The following is a 16,962-nucleotide window of genomic DNA, read 5'->3' as shown; positions in this document are numbered from 1 at the left end:
AGCCCAGAAGGGGACTCTGCAGGTGAGGCTGCTGCTTCCTGGGCTTGCCTTGGGAGCTTCCCCAAAGCTCCCTGTCCCAGGCCACAAGCCATCACCCACTCCAGGCAGGCCTTCATATTGCTGCCTCTCTGGCTCCTTCTTCTCCCTCGGGGCTGATCCTGAGAGCCCAGAGCTGCTGGAGCTGCTGGACCACAAAGTAGCAGCCCCCTAGCAGCTGGGCCTGTGGAGTCCTGTGGTGCACCCAGCCCAGCAGACTGTGGCATCAGCCCAAGGTGGCAGAGGTGGCCTGGGGTTCTGCCATCTCTGGGAGGATCTGGATGCAAGGACACTTAGGAGGCCAGGCATTACTGAGCAGGCGCTGATGTTTTGTCCACCTCTGGAGCAGGTGACATGGTAACACTGTCACAGGAGAAGAGGTGTCTCCAAGGAAGGGCCTGAGGAATTCCCAGAGAGAAGGGGGAACTTGATTCAGGACCAGCCGGGTTCTTAGCTATGTGACCCAAAAGAATATCAGGCGGTCAGACAGAGGGTTATTTAAGAAAGTAGATACACAATCAAGCGAGAAGGTGGGCAACTCAAGAGAGAGATGCATTTTGGGTCCTAGCTCTTTAAAGGGGTGAGGGGTGCTGTGGGACGGTGTGCAGGGACGGTGTCAGTCCAGCTGTCTCCGGACAGCTCCTGGTGGTCTGGTCATTCGCAGCCTCCTGGGTTGACAAGGCTTTCATCATCTGATCCAGTAACACTGGAGAGTCCCCTAAATTATAGGTTTCCCAAAATATCAATTCTCTCTGCTGGGGTTAAACATGCAGGGACTTACAGATTTCTCAGGGATGATATGCTGAGAGTCGAGACCAGCCTGGAAAAGTCTGTGGAGCATCTGGATTACGAATTTATTTCCTTGTCCTTCCTTTTGTCTCCTCTCTGCCTCCTTCTTATTCCCTGTCTACCTCAACACAACCTCTAGGGGGTGTGTGTGCGCGCGTACCCGTGCGCGGTACCCGGCTGGCAACCCCACCACGTAAGTAAGCTGTGGCCGCCTGTCCTTTCTTGACTGCGTTCCAGGAGGAAGGCTGGCACACCGCGGGCTGGGGTGTGCCCCTTAACTGAATGGGATCTTGAGTATCCAGGGGTGGGAACCATGGGTGCAGGTTTGATGGACTCTCCCCAGCAAAACAATTTCAGGGGTGAAGATGATCATTATTTTTTTTTTCCCCAAAGAAATAATCACTGAAACTCTCCAGCCACATGGGGTGGCACACACCCGTAATCCAGGCTACTTGGGAGGCTGAGGCAGGAGGTTCCCAAGTTTGAGACCCTGCCTCAAAAGAGGGTATGCTGGGGGTACAGCTCAGCATTTGAGAACTTGCCTAGCATGAGCAAGGCCCTGGGGTTCAATCTCCAGAATCGGGACAATAAAAAAGTCTCTAGAAAGTATTTTAAGGGCATATAGTAAATGGAGAGATATTCATTTGAGAAAATCTACCACTTTTCACAAGAATATGCCCGTGGTACTGAGTAATAATCCACTCTCTTACCTGAAGTGGCACATTAAAAAAAACAAAAAAACAGTGATCCCTTAGTATCTGAAGGGTGGGCTTGCTTCCAGGACCCCCATGATACCAAGATCCATGGGTGAAGTCTCTATAAATGGTGTAGTGTTTGTACAGAACTATACAATCCTCCCCCATCCCTTGAGTCTTCTCTAAATGACTTATCCTACCTAATACCCAGTAAATGCTATGAAACAGCTGCCACACTGTGGTGTCCGGGGAATAATAACAAAGTCTGTGCATGAGGACAGGTGCAGTCCCCCCTGCTGGGTGTTTTCAAATTGGTGGAATCCAGGACACACAACCCATCATAGGGAGGCCCACAGTATATATTTGGTCTCTGTCCCTGGTTCCCAGCATGAAGCTCCTAAAACCCTCAGTATTTCCTGAGTGGTAGTGGCCTGGATTGCTCAGAACCAATCCCTATTAGCCATGCCTGAGTTTATGCTAATGAGGTGGCTCATTGTGGAGGGGGACTTCTGGGATGGGGAGCCATCTAGATGCCCCAGCACAGGGTCGGAGGGTTGGGCCCTTCAGCTCTCCCTCCCAACCTCCAAGGTGGGGAGAGGGGCTGGAGATGGAGTTCCATCACAGGGACCAGTGATTTGGTTAATCATGGCTGTGCAGGGAGACTGCCACAGAAACCTGTCAACAGCAGGTCTTGGGGAGCTTCTGGGTCGCTGAACACCGTGTGGTGTTGGGGATGGGTGGCTGGAGAGGGCAGGAGGCCCTCGTGCCCCTCTCTCCACTGTACACGGTGCTATTCTCATGCCAGCCTCTTCCTGGGCTGTGTCCTTTATGACAGACTCTGGATGGAGGGTGAAGCATTCGCCTAAGTTCTATAAACTGTTCTAGTGAATTCTGAAAGAGGAAGGGGTCATGGGAGCCCCTGAATTCATTGGTGGCCTGGCAGAAGTGAGGGTAACCTGGGTACCCAGGGTGGCTGGTGTATGAAGTGGGGGCAGTTTGTGGAAGTGAGCCCTTGACCCATGGGGTCTGCATAAATGCTGGGGGGTTGGAGCCAGAACTGAATTGAGCTGTTGGACATTTGGCTGGAGTCAGGGAATTGCAGAACTGGTGTAAGATGTGATATGGACTTGGTGTCATTAAAAAAAATCCACACATCCCCCTTTACCCCAATTCTGCACTAGGAATGTTTCCTTCGGGCTGCTCTACTCTGTGCAGATGCTGCCAGATGACACAGGCTCCCTCCCGGCTCCTAGACTGGTCTGCACCTTCACCTGGATGTGGAGGCCACTGGCCTTCCACACTGCCCCAGCCCTGTGTGGCAGAATCTCCGTTGCAAACAGGTAGAACAGAGAGGAATTCCCCACACAGGCCCCGTGGAGGGCAGCTGCTCTACCCCAGTGGGGCAGGTTGGGAACACCTGGACCCTGATGGCCCCACCCCAGCTAGGCCACAGGGCCAGGCTCCAGCCCAGGAGGGACATGCTGAGACCAAGGGCTGTCATCCCCTAGTGCCCACATCTAAAGCAGGGCATCATGCTAGGGAAAGCGGGTCCACCCCCTGTTTCAGATGCACTGGGGCATGGGGTTCGCCTGGAGGGAGGCAGCGGTGAGAACCAGGAGCTGCACAGCTCTGCCCAGGGGGATGGGCTGTATTTGGATCAGAGCTTTACAAATGCCTCGTCCAAGGGCATTGTCAAAACCAATGGAGTTCTTAGCTGGCGTGGTGACATGCCACTGTAATCCCTGTTACTTGGGAGGTGGAGACAGGAGAATGGCAAGTTCCAGGCGAACCTCAGCAACTTAGTGAAACTCTGTCTCAAAATAAAAAATTTAAAGGGCTGGGGGTATAGCTCAGTGGTGGAGCACCCCTGGTTCAACCCCCAGTACTGCAAAATAACAACAACACAACAAAGCTCACTATAAAGCTATGGTAACAGACAGTGTATATTGTGGTACTGATAGAAGGACAGACATGTAAATCGTTGGACTAGAATTCACAGTCCAGAAATAAACCCAGACCATTAGGATCAACTGATTTCCAACAAGGGTGCCAAGACAATTTAATGAGGGGAAAAACGAACAGTGCTGGGACAACTGATATCAAACACAGAGGAATAAGATTGGACCCCTAACACCACACACAAAAGTAACTCAGAATGCATCACCAACTTAGATGTATGAGATAAAACTATAAATCTTAGAAGAAAGCATGGGAGTAAATCTTCATGACCTGTGGTTAGTGATTTCCTAAATATGACACCAGAAGCTCAAACAAAAAAAAATAAAATTAAATAAGTAAATTGGACTTTATGAAAAGTAAAAACTTTTGTTCCTCAAAGGGCACTATAAGGTGAAAAAAAAAAAAGCTCAACACCATCAGCCATTAAGGAAATGCAAATCAAAACCTCAGTGAGATACCCCTTTACTCCCACTAGAATGGCTACAATAAAAATGACAAGCCAAGCAGGGTGGTGTGTACCTGTAATTCCAGAGACTCTGGAGGCTGAGCAGGAGGGTCACAAGTTTGAGGCCAACCAGCCTCAGCAACGTAGCAAGGTCCTAAGCAACTAAGTGAGACCCTGTCTCAAAATAAAAAAAAAATGTAAGGGCTCAGAGGAAAAGCACTCCTGGGTTAAATTTGCAGAAAAACAACAAAGCATGTGCGAGGTAGAGCATCCACCCAGTAGTCCCAGCTACTCAGGAGGCTGAGACAGGAGGACAGCTTGAGCTCAGGGGCACACGCTTGCTTCTCAGCAGGACAGATACTCCTAATCCTTGGGCAGGAGCCTGTCTGGCTGTAAAGCATCCAACTCTCAAGTGCTTCCATTCACTCATTTGATCATGCCCTTTTTATTCAGTTTATAGACCCCTGTACTTTGCCATTATTGATTGGCCTTTTGTGTGTTGGCAGGTGTTAATCTGATGTGCACACCCAACAGGAATACTGAGTTTTGCTGCTGCAAAGAGAAGACACAAAGAGCTACCGAGCACAAGGAGGGGCTCAGAAGAGCTTAGATCATGGATTCCATCATGGAGGCACTAAGCTGGAAGGAGAGGCAGATGTTACTCAGTAAGGGAGTGCTGGAGGGAGGAAGGAAGGGAGTGAGTGCAAAGGCCCTGAGGCAGGGCAAACCATTTCAGGCTTGATGATGCCCAGAGAGGCTGCAGCTAGAGAGAAGGAGAAAGCAGGCAACAGGCAGGTCAGAGGGGCAACAGGAAAGTCAGAGGGACAACAGGGGCAGACTACATAAGCCTCCTGGACCAGTGAGGAGCATGCTTATTATACAATCAGCAATAGGAACACAAGTTCCAGATTGTGAAAGATCTACCCAGTGGTATAAGGTGAAAGATGGGCGTGGGTGGAGGGGTAATTTATTAGAAGGTTAGCATGGCCACCCTGGAGTGGCAACTGCAACTTTTACTATGTACTAAGCATTGTCCTAAGGGCTGTGCACAGATGATCATATTTAATCCTTACAGAAGGCCCATACAGGAGACACTTATATTATTCCTATTATATCAATGTGAAAATTGAGGGTAACTCCGCCAAGTCTCACAGGGAAGTCGGGAGTCAAATCCAGGCCCAATTCTAAAGCCGGGCTGGTAACCATTATGCAGTCAACACTGGGGAAAGTGCCCGTTCTGTGGTCTTGATACTAGGTAACCAACCAGCAGAACCAGTTGTAAACCCTGGTTACCAAGGAACGATTGACCACTTCAGTAACACCGGCTTGGAAAGACAGCCAGCCAATCAGCAGTTGTTTTACTCCAGTAACCCCCACCTTCAATCCAGAGGCAACCAATCACTGCATGAGTCGGGTTTTAGAAGCCTGCCAATCCCCGAGGCTCGACCGCGGCAAGCCTATCAGGGAGCCTGTGTCCTCCAAGCCCCGCCCCCTGGCTGAAAGCTCCCTGAATTCCCATGGTGGAGGCTCAGGTACGTGGAGAGGCGGCCTCCTTGGTCACACTGTCCAGCCGCAGTGCGAAAGCGCAGCCCGTGGGGCCCGGCGACACGCTAGCCGCCCAGGCCTTCAGCGTCAGCTCCACTGTGGCCGAGAGGCGGTGGGCCGGCGGGGCAGGGGGAGCTCTGGCGGCAGCTCCTTGCGCTGTCCGGCGCCGCCTTCCCCGGGGAGCGGCCGTGCCCATCCGCGGAGCGTTTCTCTGACGTTTTGGCTTCAGTGAGACACCAATAAGTCGGTCCTGTGGGAGACCGTCGCTGGGAGCAGGGACAGCCCCGGGGTGGCCAGTGCTGCACCTGAAGCATCCCTCTGTCAGGTCGCGTCGGCTCTCCCGGGAACCCCGGAGATGCCCAGCGCGGAGCATCGCAGGGAGACTGGCCTGTGCCCGGCAGAAGGCAAAGGAGCATTTCCCTTGTGCTTTCTGGGTCTCTTGTTTTCAGCAAGGATCCCCTTCTAGAAGCCCTTCTGGAAGCCCCTTGCTCTGGGGAACTGACCATGTCCGCGCCCAAACCATCACCGGCCTGGGGCACGAGACGAGGACTGGATGGAGGAGGCACGTTGCGGGGAGGTGGCTGGGCTGAGAGCACCAGTCTGTAACAGCGGGTCGGAGTGTGCCTACTTTGATGGTAATTGGAGTCTACTAATTAATTAATTGTGGGCACACACAGCCCACAGCTCTGTGTAAATTTGAAAAAGGCTTATCAAAAAGTTTTTAAGTAAAAAAATACACCTAAAACTAAATTAGAATAGTCTCCCATGGCCAACGGGGCGGGGATTGTTTGTAGCCACCGAGGACACGGTGTTCATCTGGATCAGAGACTTGAGTAGCAGGTCAGGTCTTAATTTTACTGTTTCTACCAAAGTGGAAACTTCTTTTTTTTTTTTTAACTTTTAAATTTGTTCTAATTAGTTATACATGACAGTAGAATGCATTTTGACCCATTGTACACAAATGGGACACAACTTCTCCTTCCGCTGGCTGTACATGGTGCAGAGTCACTCCAGTAGTGCAATCAGACATGCATGTAGGGTAATAATGTCTGTCTCATTCTACTGTCCCAAAGTGGAACCTTTTAACTTGGGAAAAGGCATATGTGTCAGAGAGGTTTTATTTTTATTTTTATTGTGATGCTGGGGTCAAGTTCAGGGCCTCATGTGTGGTGGACAAGTGCTCTACCACCGAGTTACACTCCCATCCCAAGAATTGTTGATATTACAAGCAAACATGTCCTCTTTTAAAAAATTTTTTATATTTATTTTTTAGTTGTAGTTGGACACAACACCTTTCTTTTTTTTAAAGAATTTTTTAATATTTATTTTTTAATTTTCGGCAGACACAACATCTTTGTTTGTATGTGGTGCTGAGGATCGAACCCGGGCCGCACGCATGCCAGGCGAGCGCGCTACCGCTTGAGCCACATCCTCAGCCCCAACACCTTTATTTCACTTGTTTATTTTTGTATGTGGTGCTGAGGATCGAACCCAGGGTCTCCCACATGAGAAGCAAATGCTCTACCGCTGAGCCACAACCCCAGCCCATGTCCTCTTTTTTAAAAAAAATATTTTTTAGTTTTTGATGTACCGTTATTTAGTTTTACGTGATGCTGAGGATCAAACTCAGTGCCTCACACATGCTAGGCAAATGCTCTGCCACTGAGGCACAACCCCAGCCCCAACAAACATGTCCTTGACAGCTATGAGTTCCTTACTGAAATATACTCTGCTCTGTCACACACTGGGTTGGTAAGTATATCACATACTTAAAAGCCAGAAGATAAAATGTTTGACTATGGAGGCCAAGTTAAAATCTTGTATCAGAACTGGCGCAGTGGCACAGACTTGTAATCCCAGCTACTTGGGAGGCCAAGGCAGGAGGATTGCAAATTTGAGGCAGCCTGTATAACTTAGCTAGACCCTGTCTCAAAAATTAGGGGCTGTGGTTGTGGCTCAGTGGAAGAGAACTTGTCTAGCACATGTGAGGCACTGGGTTTGATCCTCAGCACCACGTAAACAAATAAACAAAATAAAGGTATTGTGTTCATCTACAACTAAAAATTATATATATTTACAAAATAGCTGGGCATGGTGGCACACGCCTGTAATCCCAGTGGCTCAGGAGGCTGAGACAGGAAGATTGCGAGTTCAAAGCCAGCCTTAGCAACTCAGTGAGGCCCTAAGCAACTCAGTGAGACCCTGTCTCTAAATAAAATACAAAATAGGGCTGGGGATGTGGCTCAGTGGTTGAGTGCCGTGGTAACCCCCCCTCACCCAAATAATAAATACATAAATAAATAATAAATAAAAATTGTTAAAAGGGCTGGGGATGTAACTTAGTAATAGAGCACCCTTAGGTTCACTCCCCAGTACGAGGGGCTGGGGCAAAAAGCCCAGTGAAGCTACTTCACATCATTTACCTTTGTTGCATAACAAACCACCCCAAAATTCAGTGGCTTAGGAAGACAGACACTTAGATGATTCCCTGGGGGTCCTTCTGGTGTGCTCCTGGCTGCTCTGATCTCAGCTGGGCTCACCCCGCACCTGCAGTCAGCTGTGGGGGGGTCACGGGCCAGCTGGTCCTCGTGTCTAAGGCAGGTTGCTGTTGGGACAATGGTGGGACTGTCTCATCACCAAGCTTGCTCAGCTTGCTCCCATGGAGTCTCAGAACCAGTCACAAGAGCACCAGAGCAGAAGTCACAAGGCCTGCATAGGTCTAGATGTGGGACCTTGCCACTGTGATCAAAGCAAGTCCAGGGCATCCCTGAGCAAACAGGGAGGCAGCGAAGTGCCGTGGCCACCTCTACCATCACCTCACCTGCATCCACTCGGATGGATTTCAGCTTTGAAGAGAGTTTCTTCAGTTTTGTTTCAGGATTTGGTGTGGTCTTGGAATCCAGCCTAACAAAAGCATATTTGGACTCTGGAGAGAGAGGTCACCCAACACCCTGAAGACAAGTCACTCAAACAAGCTCCTTACTTACCATCCTTGCAGTGGCATGCTCAGTGTGAAGAAGTGTTCTCAGTCTGTGTCCTTGGGACTGTCCACATGGAAATGTGCAGTCACGGTGCCTCACCCGGCATGCGGAGAGACCTCCCACACCCAGGGCTACCTGGTACTGTTCCTTCAGCTCTGAATCAGATCAGGGGGACATTGCCCATGGACAACCAGTCCTTGGGAGCCTGGCGAGGTGGCTGGTGTTTGCAGGGCAGCCTCCTTCCTTCCTGTAGCCAGCCCCCCCCCCCCCCGCCTGCTGCTCAGGCTCCAAGACCCTTTCAGCACCAGGCTCAGTGGCCCTCGGCTTGCAAAATGAGCATCAGCTCACTGGAAAACCACTTCTGAACATAGAGCTTGTTAAAACTTTATTTCTATTTTAATTGTGATAAAAAAAACACAAAATTTACTATCTTCACCATTTTTAAAGCATCCAGCTCTGTGGCATGAATCACATTCACCATGTCGTTCTTCCGTCACCACTGTCCATCCCCAGAACTCAGTCTTCAAACAAAATTCCCCCATTAAGCACTAATTCCTGACTGGTGATGTGGCTCAGTGGCAGAACACTTGCCTGGCACACACAAGGCCCTGGGTTTGATCACCAGCACCAACAAAACAAAACCCAGTAACTCTCCACATCCCCCCTCCCCAGGCCTTAGAAGCCACCATTCTTTCTGTCTTTATGTGTCTGACTAGTCAGGGTTCCTTATATAAGAGGAATCTCACAGTGCTTATGTTTTGTGACGACTGGCTTAGCATAATGTTTTCCGGGTTCCTCCATGTTGTAGCATGCATCAGAATTTCCTTCCTTTTCAAGGCTAAATAATATTCTTCTGTGCTTTGTTTAACTATTTATCCATTGTTACACACTTGGGCTGCTTTAGTTTTTTGGTTACTGCAAATAATGAACAGAGTTGTACCAATATCTCTTCAATCCCTTATTTCAACTCTTTGGAAAGAAGAATTACTGGATCATGTGGCAGTTCTATTTTTAATTATTTTATTTTTTAGTTGTTGATAGACCTTTATTTTATTGTATTTATGTGCGGTGCTGAGAATTGAACCCAGTGCCTCACACATGCCAGGCAAGTGCTCTATCACTGAGCCCCAGCCCCCACCATTTTTAACTTTTTTAAAATATTTTTTTAGTTGTTGATGGAAGTTTATTTATTGATGGAAGTTTATTTATATGTGGTGCTGAGAATCGAACCCAGTGCCTCACACGTGCCAGGCAAGTGCTCTATCACTGAGCCCCAGCCCCCACCATTTTTAACTTTTTTAAAATATTTTTTTAGTTGTTGATGGAAGTTTATTTATTGATGGAAGTTTATTTATATGTGGTGCTGAGAATCGAACCCAGTGCCTCACACGTGCCAGGTAAGTGCTCTATCACTGAGCCACAACCCCAGCCCTCTGTTTTTAATTTTCCTTTTTGGTACTAGGAGTGAACCCAGGGTCGCTCTGCCACTGAACTGCACCCCCAGCCCTTTATATGTAATATTTGAGATAGGATCTAAGTTGCCCAGATTGGCCTTGAAATTGCAATCCTCCTGCCTTAGCCTCCCTGTTTGCTGGGATTACAGGCGTGCACCACCACACTTGGCTGTTTTTAATCTTTTGAGGAAATTCCACACTGTTTTCCATGGCAGCTGCACAATTTTACATTCCCACCAACAATGCACAAGAGTTCCAGTTGTTCCACATCCACACCAACACTTGCTTTTTTTTTTTGTCTGCAGTTCCCGAATAAGAGAACATTGTTTCATGTGCTTATTGGCCACTTGCATATCTTCCTTGGAGAAGTGTCTATTCAAGTCCTTTGCCTACTTTCTATCAGGTCATTTTTTGTTGTTGGGTTGCAGGAGTTCTTTATATATCTAGTCATAGGTACATGAATATATATATATGCATATTCATAGATATGCACACACAAACATGGACATGCACATATTCTGGCAATCAGGGGGAACAGGGAAGGGTAACTCACTGGCTCAGGAGAACCAATTTTTCTCCTTCTCTCTTCTTTGGCTTCTCTGTGAAAAACCGTCACCATCCTGAAGTCACTTACTTGTTCCAGCCCCTGCAGACCCGCATTCTGCAGAATCCAACCATTGACCTCTGCCGACAGTGTCTACCTGCGAGAGCAGAACGAGGCCCTGCAGTCAGACTGGGCATGGGGTGGGGACCTTAGCCAAGTTACTTGGTCCCTCTGCACATTTGTGTCCCTCTGTGGAGGAGGGCAGATAAGGACAGCGAGGCATTTGGAAAGCCTGCTGGGCCTGACACGTGAGCGCTCAGTGTCTTTAGCCATTGTTAGAATTAGCATCTCTGTTTTCTTTTGGCTCAAGGAAGCCCTGTTGAGCCCCTGGTTCGTCTTGGTTGAGGGTAGGAGGTGGCATGGTAGCAACGTCCTGTCCCCAGGGGCAGCACTGCTCAGACTTGGGTACTTACCACACCTCTGCATGTTCTTACACATTTACAACCCATGCGACCCTAAGTGACAGGTTAGCACCTGCTCCACCCACCCAGCGCTAAGTGCCTTTTTTTGGGGGTGTGATGCTGGGGATGGAATTCCGGCCTTATGCACACGAGCAGGCGCTGTGCCACTGAGCTGTACCCCAGCCCCCTGCGGTGCTTTTCGTGAGGCTCCAGCTTTGTATGAATGTATCACTCGGTGCGCGTCCTCGCTCTTCACTCAACGGCAAGCTCCTGAGAGTTACTAGTGTTGGTGTCGGCTGTTGGAGGCCATGTATTTTTAACTGCCTTTAAGTATTCCCTGGGTGAGTGTATGACGTGTCCATCTCTAGTCATGGACATTTGGCCCCTTTTCAATTTATGAGCATGTGCACTCTTTCTCCCCAGGCCTCATCTTCGTCCTCACTGATGACTGAGCACTTACTGGGTACAATGCGCCAGGCCAGCCGCACTCCTCCACGGGCATCATAGGAGGGAGCAAAGTCCCTCATCGAGTTCACGTGGAAAGAGGCCAAGGGTGGATTCCGCCCGGGGCTGCCTGTCGCTAAGGTTGATTCCCCTGGCCACTCTGCCTCTCCAGGAACAAATGCCCAGTGTGACACCGAAGGGCATGTACAGGCCCCTCAGCTGACTCTGCTGAAGTCTCTGGCGTGGACCTGGGCCTCTGGAAGGGCAGGGTGACAGCTGCAGCGCAGGGGCCCATCTTGGCATTGGGACCATGCGGCTAGAGATGGGTGCTTTGAATAAGCTTAGGTTGGTTCAGACCCTTCCCCTCAGGACAGAGCACCACTGGAGACCCCTGGGGAAGAGCCACTGGCTTCCTCTGGGCTGCACTAAACAGAGAATAGGACCTTGGCCCGAATGCAAGGTGCCACTCTCATCTGCTCTTGGTTGTCAGTGAGGGAGGAGGGAGAGACAGAAGTGATGGAAAGCCAGGTCGGAAGGATGTCAGAAAGAAATCAGAGACTAGAGAGCCGTCCCCTGGGCTGCAGGAACAGACAGCCCTGGGGAGAAAGAGCAAACAGGATCTACTTTGCTTTAATGTGAACTTAGTTTAGAACAATTTAGAATTTAAAAACTCCAATCTTGGATCTTATTCTATGGCGTTTTTGTTCCTGGTGAAGAAACGACTGACAAAGGGTGTCAGATGCCCGCCAGGAGAGTGAGCTTTGTGAGTTTCTGCATCTCTCTGGGCCTCAGCTTCTTATCTGTAAACTGGGCGAGGACCCATCTAAGGACAAGGTTTGTGAGTGGCCTGGTATGGTTGATAAACAGTTGTTGTCATCGTCACTTCCTTACAAGGCAGGTCTCACCAGGGATATGGCAGTACAGATTCTAGCAACCAGCCTCGAGTTGTTAAATTTCTCCATCTTATGAAGGTGCCTTTGTCCATTTTCTGTTCCTATGATGAAATACCCGAGGCTGGGTAATATACGAAGAAAACGGGTTTATTTAGCTACCATTTTGGAGACTCGAGGGCATGGCACTGGCCTGGGATCAGCTCTGGTCAGGACCTCATGGCTAATAGCATCATGGTGGAACACTTGAGTGAGTGATCGCATGGCAAGACAGGAAGCCAAAGTCCTAGGAAGGGAATAAGAACCCTACTAATTCCTTCCCAGGGCAGCACCCTTTCTCCGCCTAGTTATTTCTCACTAGCCCCCAGCCCCCCACCCCGCTCCGGCCTCCCAGCACCGACACACTGAGGACCAAGGTCCCAACACATGAACCCGTGGCACGAGCTCAAACTCTACCCAAACCACAGCAGAACAGGATTTCAGAGGCCCCAAGGACAAAAGTGGAAACCCAAGCTCGTCCAAAAAGCTCCACTGCCCTGTGCCCGGCATTCCAGCAGATTCCCTGTGTGACCCTGACTCTGATTTCAGGGTCTAGTTACAAGCTGGACCAACCTCACCACGGTCTCCCTGGGCGGGGGAGGGGGGGTCCCAAGCAAGTTTTAAGACCTGCCGGACTTGCACCAGATTCCAACCTGGAAGCAGGTCATCACACGCATGGGCTAGGAGTGGGGGACAGTGACACTGGTGAAGGGATGCCCTGAATACAGGGGCACCATGCTGGAGTGGCATCTGATCCCTGCAGTGTCTGAGCAGAGGCCTCTGCAGAGGGTGGGACAGGGAAGGACTGCCTCATTTCTAGGCAGTGCAGAGGCAAGATCCGTGGATTGTCCCAGAACCTGAGATGGCTACAGACCTAATGCAGGCAGCAGTGACCTGGATCTGGAAGGCTTCGAGCCACAACATGGGGTGGTGGCCTCCTCTGCATGACCATCGTGCAGCCTTTCTCCTTCTACTCCCCAAAGTAAAAGCAGCCCGGGGGCCCTGGACAGCAGCAGTGGGCGCTGATTCTTTATTTATTAGACTCAAGTGCTTCAGTACAGAACGGTACGGAGGATACATGTTTGTGCTTCAATACTTTCAAACACTGAGATTCTGATAATTTCAAGGTAAACAAGTTTCAAGACAGACTAGCTTTTTTTTTTAAAATATCCTTTTGATAAATTATTTTTTATATAAATAACAGAGAAAGGAAAACCAACATGTTTGACAAACAAGGTCCTAAAGCGTGAGCGTTGCTTGGTCGGAGGGAGGGGACAAAACAAGCGGGGACCGTAAGAAACCAACCAGCGCAGGTCCTAGGGTTCTGTCCTAAGGAGGCAGGATCTCAAGGGGAGAAGGCGACAGGAGACCTGGGAGCTAAGTAGAGTGCACAGGAGATTCCAGAGCCAGCAGGAGAGGACGCCACAGTGACAGTGCGTCCAGGACTGTTCTCCAAGGAAGGTGGGCGGGCGGGGCAAGCGCACATCACGTTTGCAAGGACATCACGAGACACAGTAATATACACACAGTCTGCGGGAGGCAAGGGCGGCGAGGGCCGGGGCAGGGGACATTTTTTGTGACTTCCACTGTCATTATATTTCACGACAACAGCAGCAGAACGACGTGTGCTCGCTCCTGAGACGGGAGCTGCCGAGACCTGGGGACGGGCGCACCTCCAGCACCTGCTCTTCCCCTCTGCTTCACAGCGACACGATTGCACAGGAGAAAGACGATGGGCCTCTCACAACCACGATGACATATGACTGCACACCACGCAAAATAAAGTACCACAAAGTATCTTAAACTGAGGACAACCTGACAAGGCTGCGTGTGGAGTGGGGACAGCGTCAGCATCAGCCCGACGGGCCCTTCTCCACGGCTGTCAGGAACCACCTGTTCCAGTCCAGTCCTGACCTTGAACTTGACCCAGGCTGACCCTTCTGGGGAACAGGAGCTGTGAGGGGTGATGCCCCAGGCAAGGGACCTGGTCAGTGGGTCAACCCTAACTGCTTCTCCGTCTGGGGAGGAGTCTGCTTTTCATTGTCTTGTGCATAGTGACCTAGGCTGGGAAGGACCTTTCTCAGGGTCACACAGTGTGGCCACAGGCCTGGGGAAGCAGGGCCACACTGCGGAAGATACCAGGGGACACCCAGCCTGGCCTCGTGGACACTCCCAGCCCCACCCACAGCTGCATCTCTGGGGCACAAGCTGGGAGGGAAAGCAAAGAGCCGGTTCCATCTCAGCCTTGTGAGGTGTCTGTCCCCTGATTGTCACTTCCCAGCTTATCTGGATGTGAGCAGACACCCGAGGGGTAGGAACAGGAGAGGAGGTAACAGATTAATCCTCAGTGTGAAATACCTGAAGGACACAGACAGCTCTGCGATTCCCAGCAAGAACAGGAAAAACCCAATACACATTTTTAAAAGGCCCAGACTTCTACCTTTCCGTACTCGAGCAGTTTGCACGCGACGAAGGTGGCTATGTACAAGGTCACAGGATCATAAATGAGGGGGAGGAGTCCATTCATTCTCAAGAATTCCAAAATTTCTGCAGCTTGCACAGGAACTTCTTGTAGGATACATATATATCTTTTTAAAAAACGCAATGCATTATTCTCGGTTCACACTGGAGGAGGGCATCATTAACACGAGCAGCGCGGGCCGGCCAGGGCGTGCAGGGCGGGGAGGCAGCAGAGAAACCGGCCTGCGCTAGGGGCTCAGAGCAGTGGGAGGGCGCGGCTTGGAGGGGCGGCTTATTGTTTAACTGCTTATTTCTTCTTCTGTTTTGTTCAGTTTCTTCAGCGTGTCCAGCAGTTTCTGTGGGGTGAGAATGTGCGTGGATCCTGGGGAGGCAGAGAAGACAGTGAGCTCACCTGCTCTAGCTCCCCATCCTCCTCTCCTGCCCTTCTCCACGCCCAGATCTGCACCCATCCGCCTCCCCCACCCTGGTCTGGGTCCATGGAAGCCTGCAGGGGGCTGGGGCTGGATGTCTAGGCCCCTGTCACAGGAGGCCAGGGAGACAGCGAGGGCTGTGGCAAAACAAAATGCATCCTCTGGCTCAGCAGGTCCCAGGCTGTAGCAGGGAACGAGCCACCTCTCCTCAGAGCCAGCACCAACTGTCAGGTGACAGGGTGGCGGCATTTCTCAATCTCAAGGTGAGGCCAGGGAGAGAAACTCCAAATGACGTGGCCACGGGAAAAAGTTGAGAATGGGCTGGGGTTGGCAGGGGTCTGTGTGTGCCTGGTTGCCAAGGACATGGATGGGGTGCACTGACCTCGGAGCCAGCTGATTGGCGCTGCCTGCCGCGGGTGGGACCTCAGGTGTGAGGGAAAGGGCGGGGACCTGAGGCCTTACCTTGCAGAGACCGCGCATTGTAAGAGATTAGAAATGCTTGCAAAAATTTAAGCTAATGGAATTAGATATATTTCTAGTGCAAAAGTAAATAAATAAATAAATAAATAAAAATTAAATAAATAAAAAATGAAGCCCTTTTTCATAAGGAGAGAAAGAGATCTAATAAGTGCAGTAAAAAATGATGCATGGATTGTGTGATTTGGCCATGGACTTGATCAAACAGAACGGAAGTGACTGGGTGATGTGTGAGCATGAGACCTGCCGCATGCAGCAGTGGACTTCAAAGAAAGATCCTGGTGGGAAAGAACTAAACAAAAGAGGTCCGTACTTGAAAATGTGCCTCCCTGGAGACCTGGGCAAGGGAGGGCCTCATGGGAGAGGAGGAGTGGAAACACAGGAGCCAGATTTCCATTTCAAGGGCAGGCGAAAGAACGCAGTGGACTGGCTTCTGGTTGTGCCTCCACTAGGATGCCGCTCACCACTGCTTGCGGCGCTGACCTGGAGCTGTGGGAGCTGGGGGCTTCCCTGGTGGGTCTAGAGCAGCAGGAAACTTGCAACACTCTCTCTGGTGTGAGAGAAATTTTCAACATCCTGCTGTCTGAGGTCCAGGCCCCAGGCCCCACTCGCTGCTCTGGGTGAGGAGCCTGTCCTCGGTTACTTCCCAGGGATGCAGAACGTGATGCCCTGAGCACGCAGCCTGCCCTGGCCCCTGCGCTCTCTGGCTAACTGCTGTCTATCTGCAGGCCTGAGGCTCCTCGAGCAGTGACACCCTGGGTGTTTCTACAGCACCCCTTCCCACATTCACTGTGGGGCGCTTAGGAATCTTCTACTAGTCCTAAAGGAGCTCAAAGGCAAAGAGGAGCAAGGACAGAAATGTTTGAGGCTTGTCTCCAATTCTGAAGCAGAAACAGTTGCCAGAAGGAGGGCCTCCAGATCCCAGCTCCCGCGGCCGGCCGGCGTGTCTGGATGTGAAAGCCGGACTGGATGCAGCACGGGAGGCGCTAGGGTTTCCTGCGTGCACCTGCCAGAGAACACTGTCCCCAACGCCCCGCTCCCCAGCCACCCAAAAGGGTTCCAGGCAACAAGAAGGCAGACTCGATTTCAAGGAGAAATCCAAAGGGGTTCCTTTGATCAGATGCCGATCCGAAAGTGCTCCCCCTGGTTTACATGCAGATTCAGGATTGAGCAGGAACTCCTGCTGGAGAGTTTTCTGACATTACCTGATCACTGAGCATTCCCAGTCTTGATTGAAGAACAACTCTAGGACTTAGCCTTGGGGACAGCCCATGAGGCCACTAAGGCCCTAGCAACAGGCCCATTCCTGGGC

General features: G+C 50.6%; 1 protein-coding gene across 1 annotated transcript in view; it reads right to left on the bottom strand.

The window, feature by feature from the left end:
* Window positions 1–13,298: 13,298 nt before the first annotated feature.
* The window catches only part of Stxbp1 (syntaxin binding protein 1), a 65,670-nt gene continuing 62,006 nt past the window's right edge, over window positions 13,299–16,962 (bottom strand). Inside the window, exon 19 of the mRNA XM_027943942.3 lies at window positions 13,299–15,124. Coding sequence (XP_027799743.1) covers window positions 15,042–15,124 — 83 coding nt within the window. The 3' untranslated portion in view covers window positions 13,299–15,041. The remainder of the gene's footprint in view (window positions 15,125–16,962) is intronic.

Source organism: Marmota flaviventris, chromosome 13 (assembly GCF_047511675.1).
Source record: "Marmota flaviventris isolate mMarFla1 chromosome 13, mMarFla1.hap1, whole genome shotgun sequence".
Classification (NCBI taxonomy): Eukaryota; Metazoa; Chordata; class Mammalia; order Rodentia; family Sciuridae; genus Marmota; species Marmota flaviventris.
Note: the sequence above shows the minus strand (reverse complement) of the source record. Positions and strands in the feature narration are given on the sequence as shown.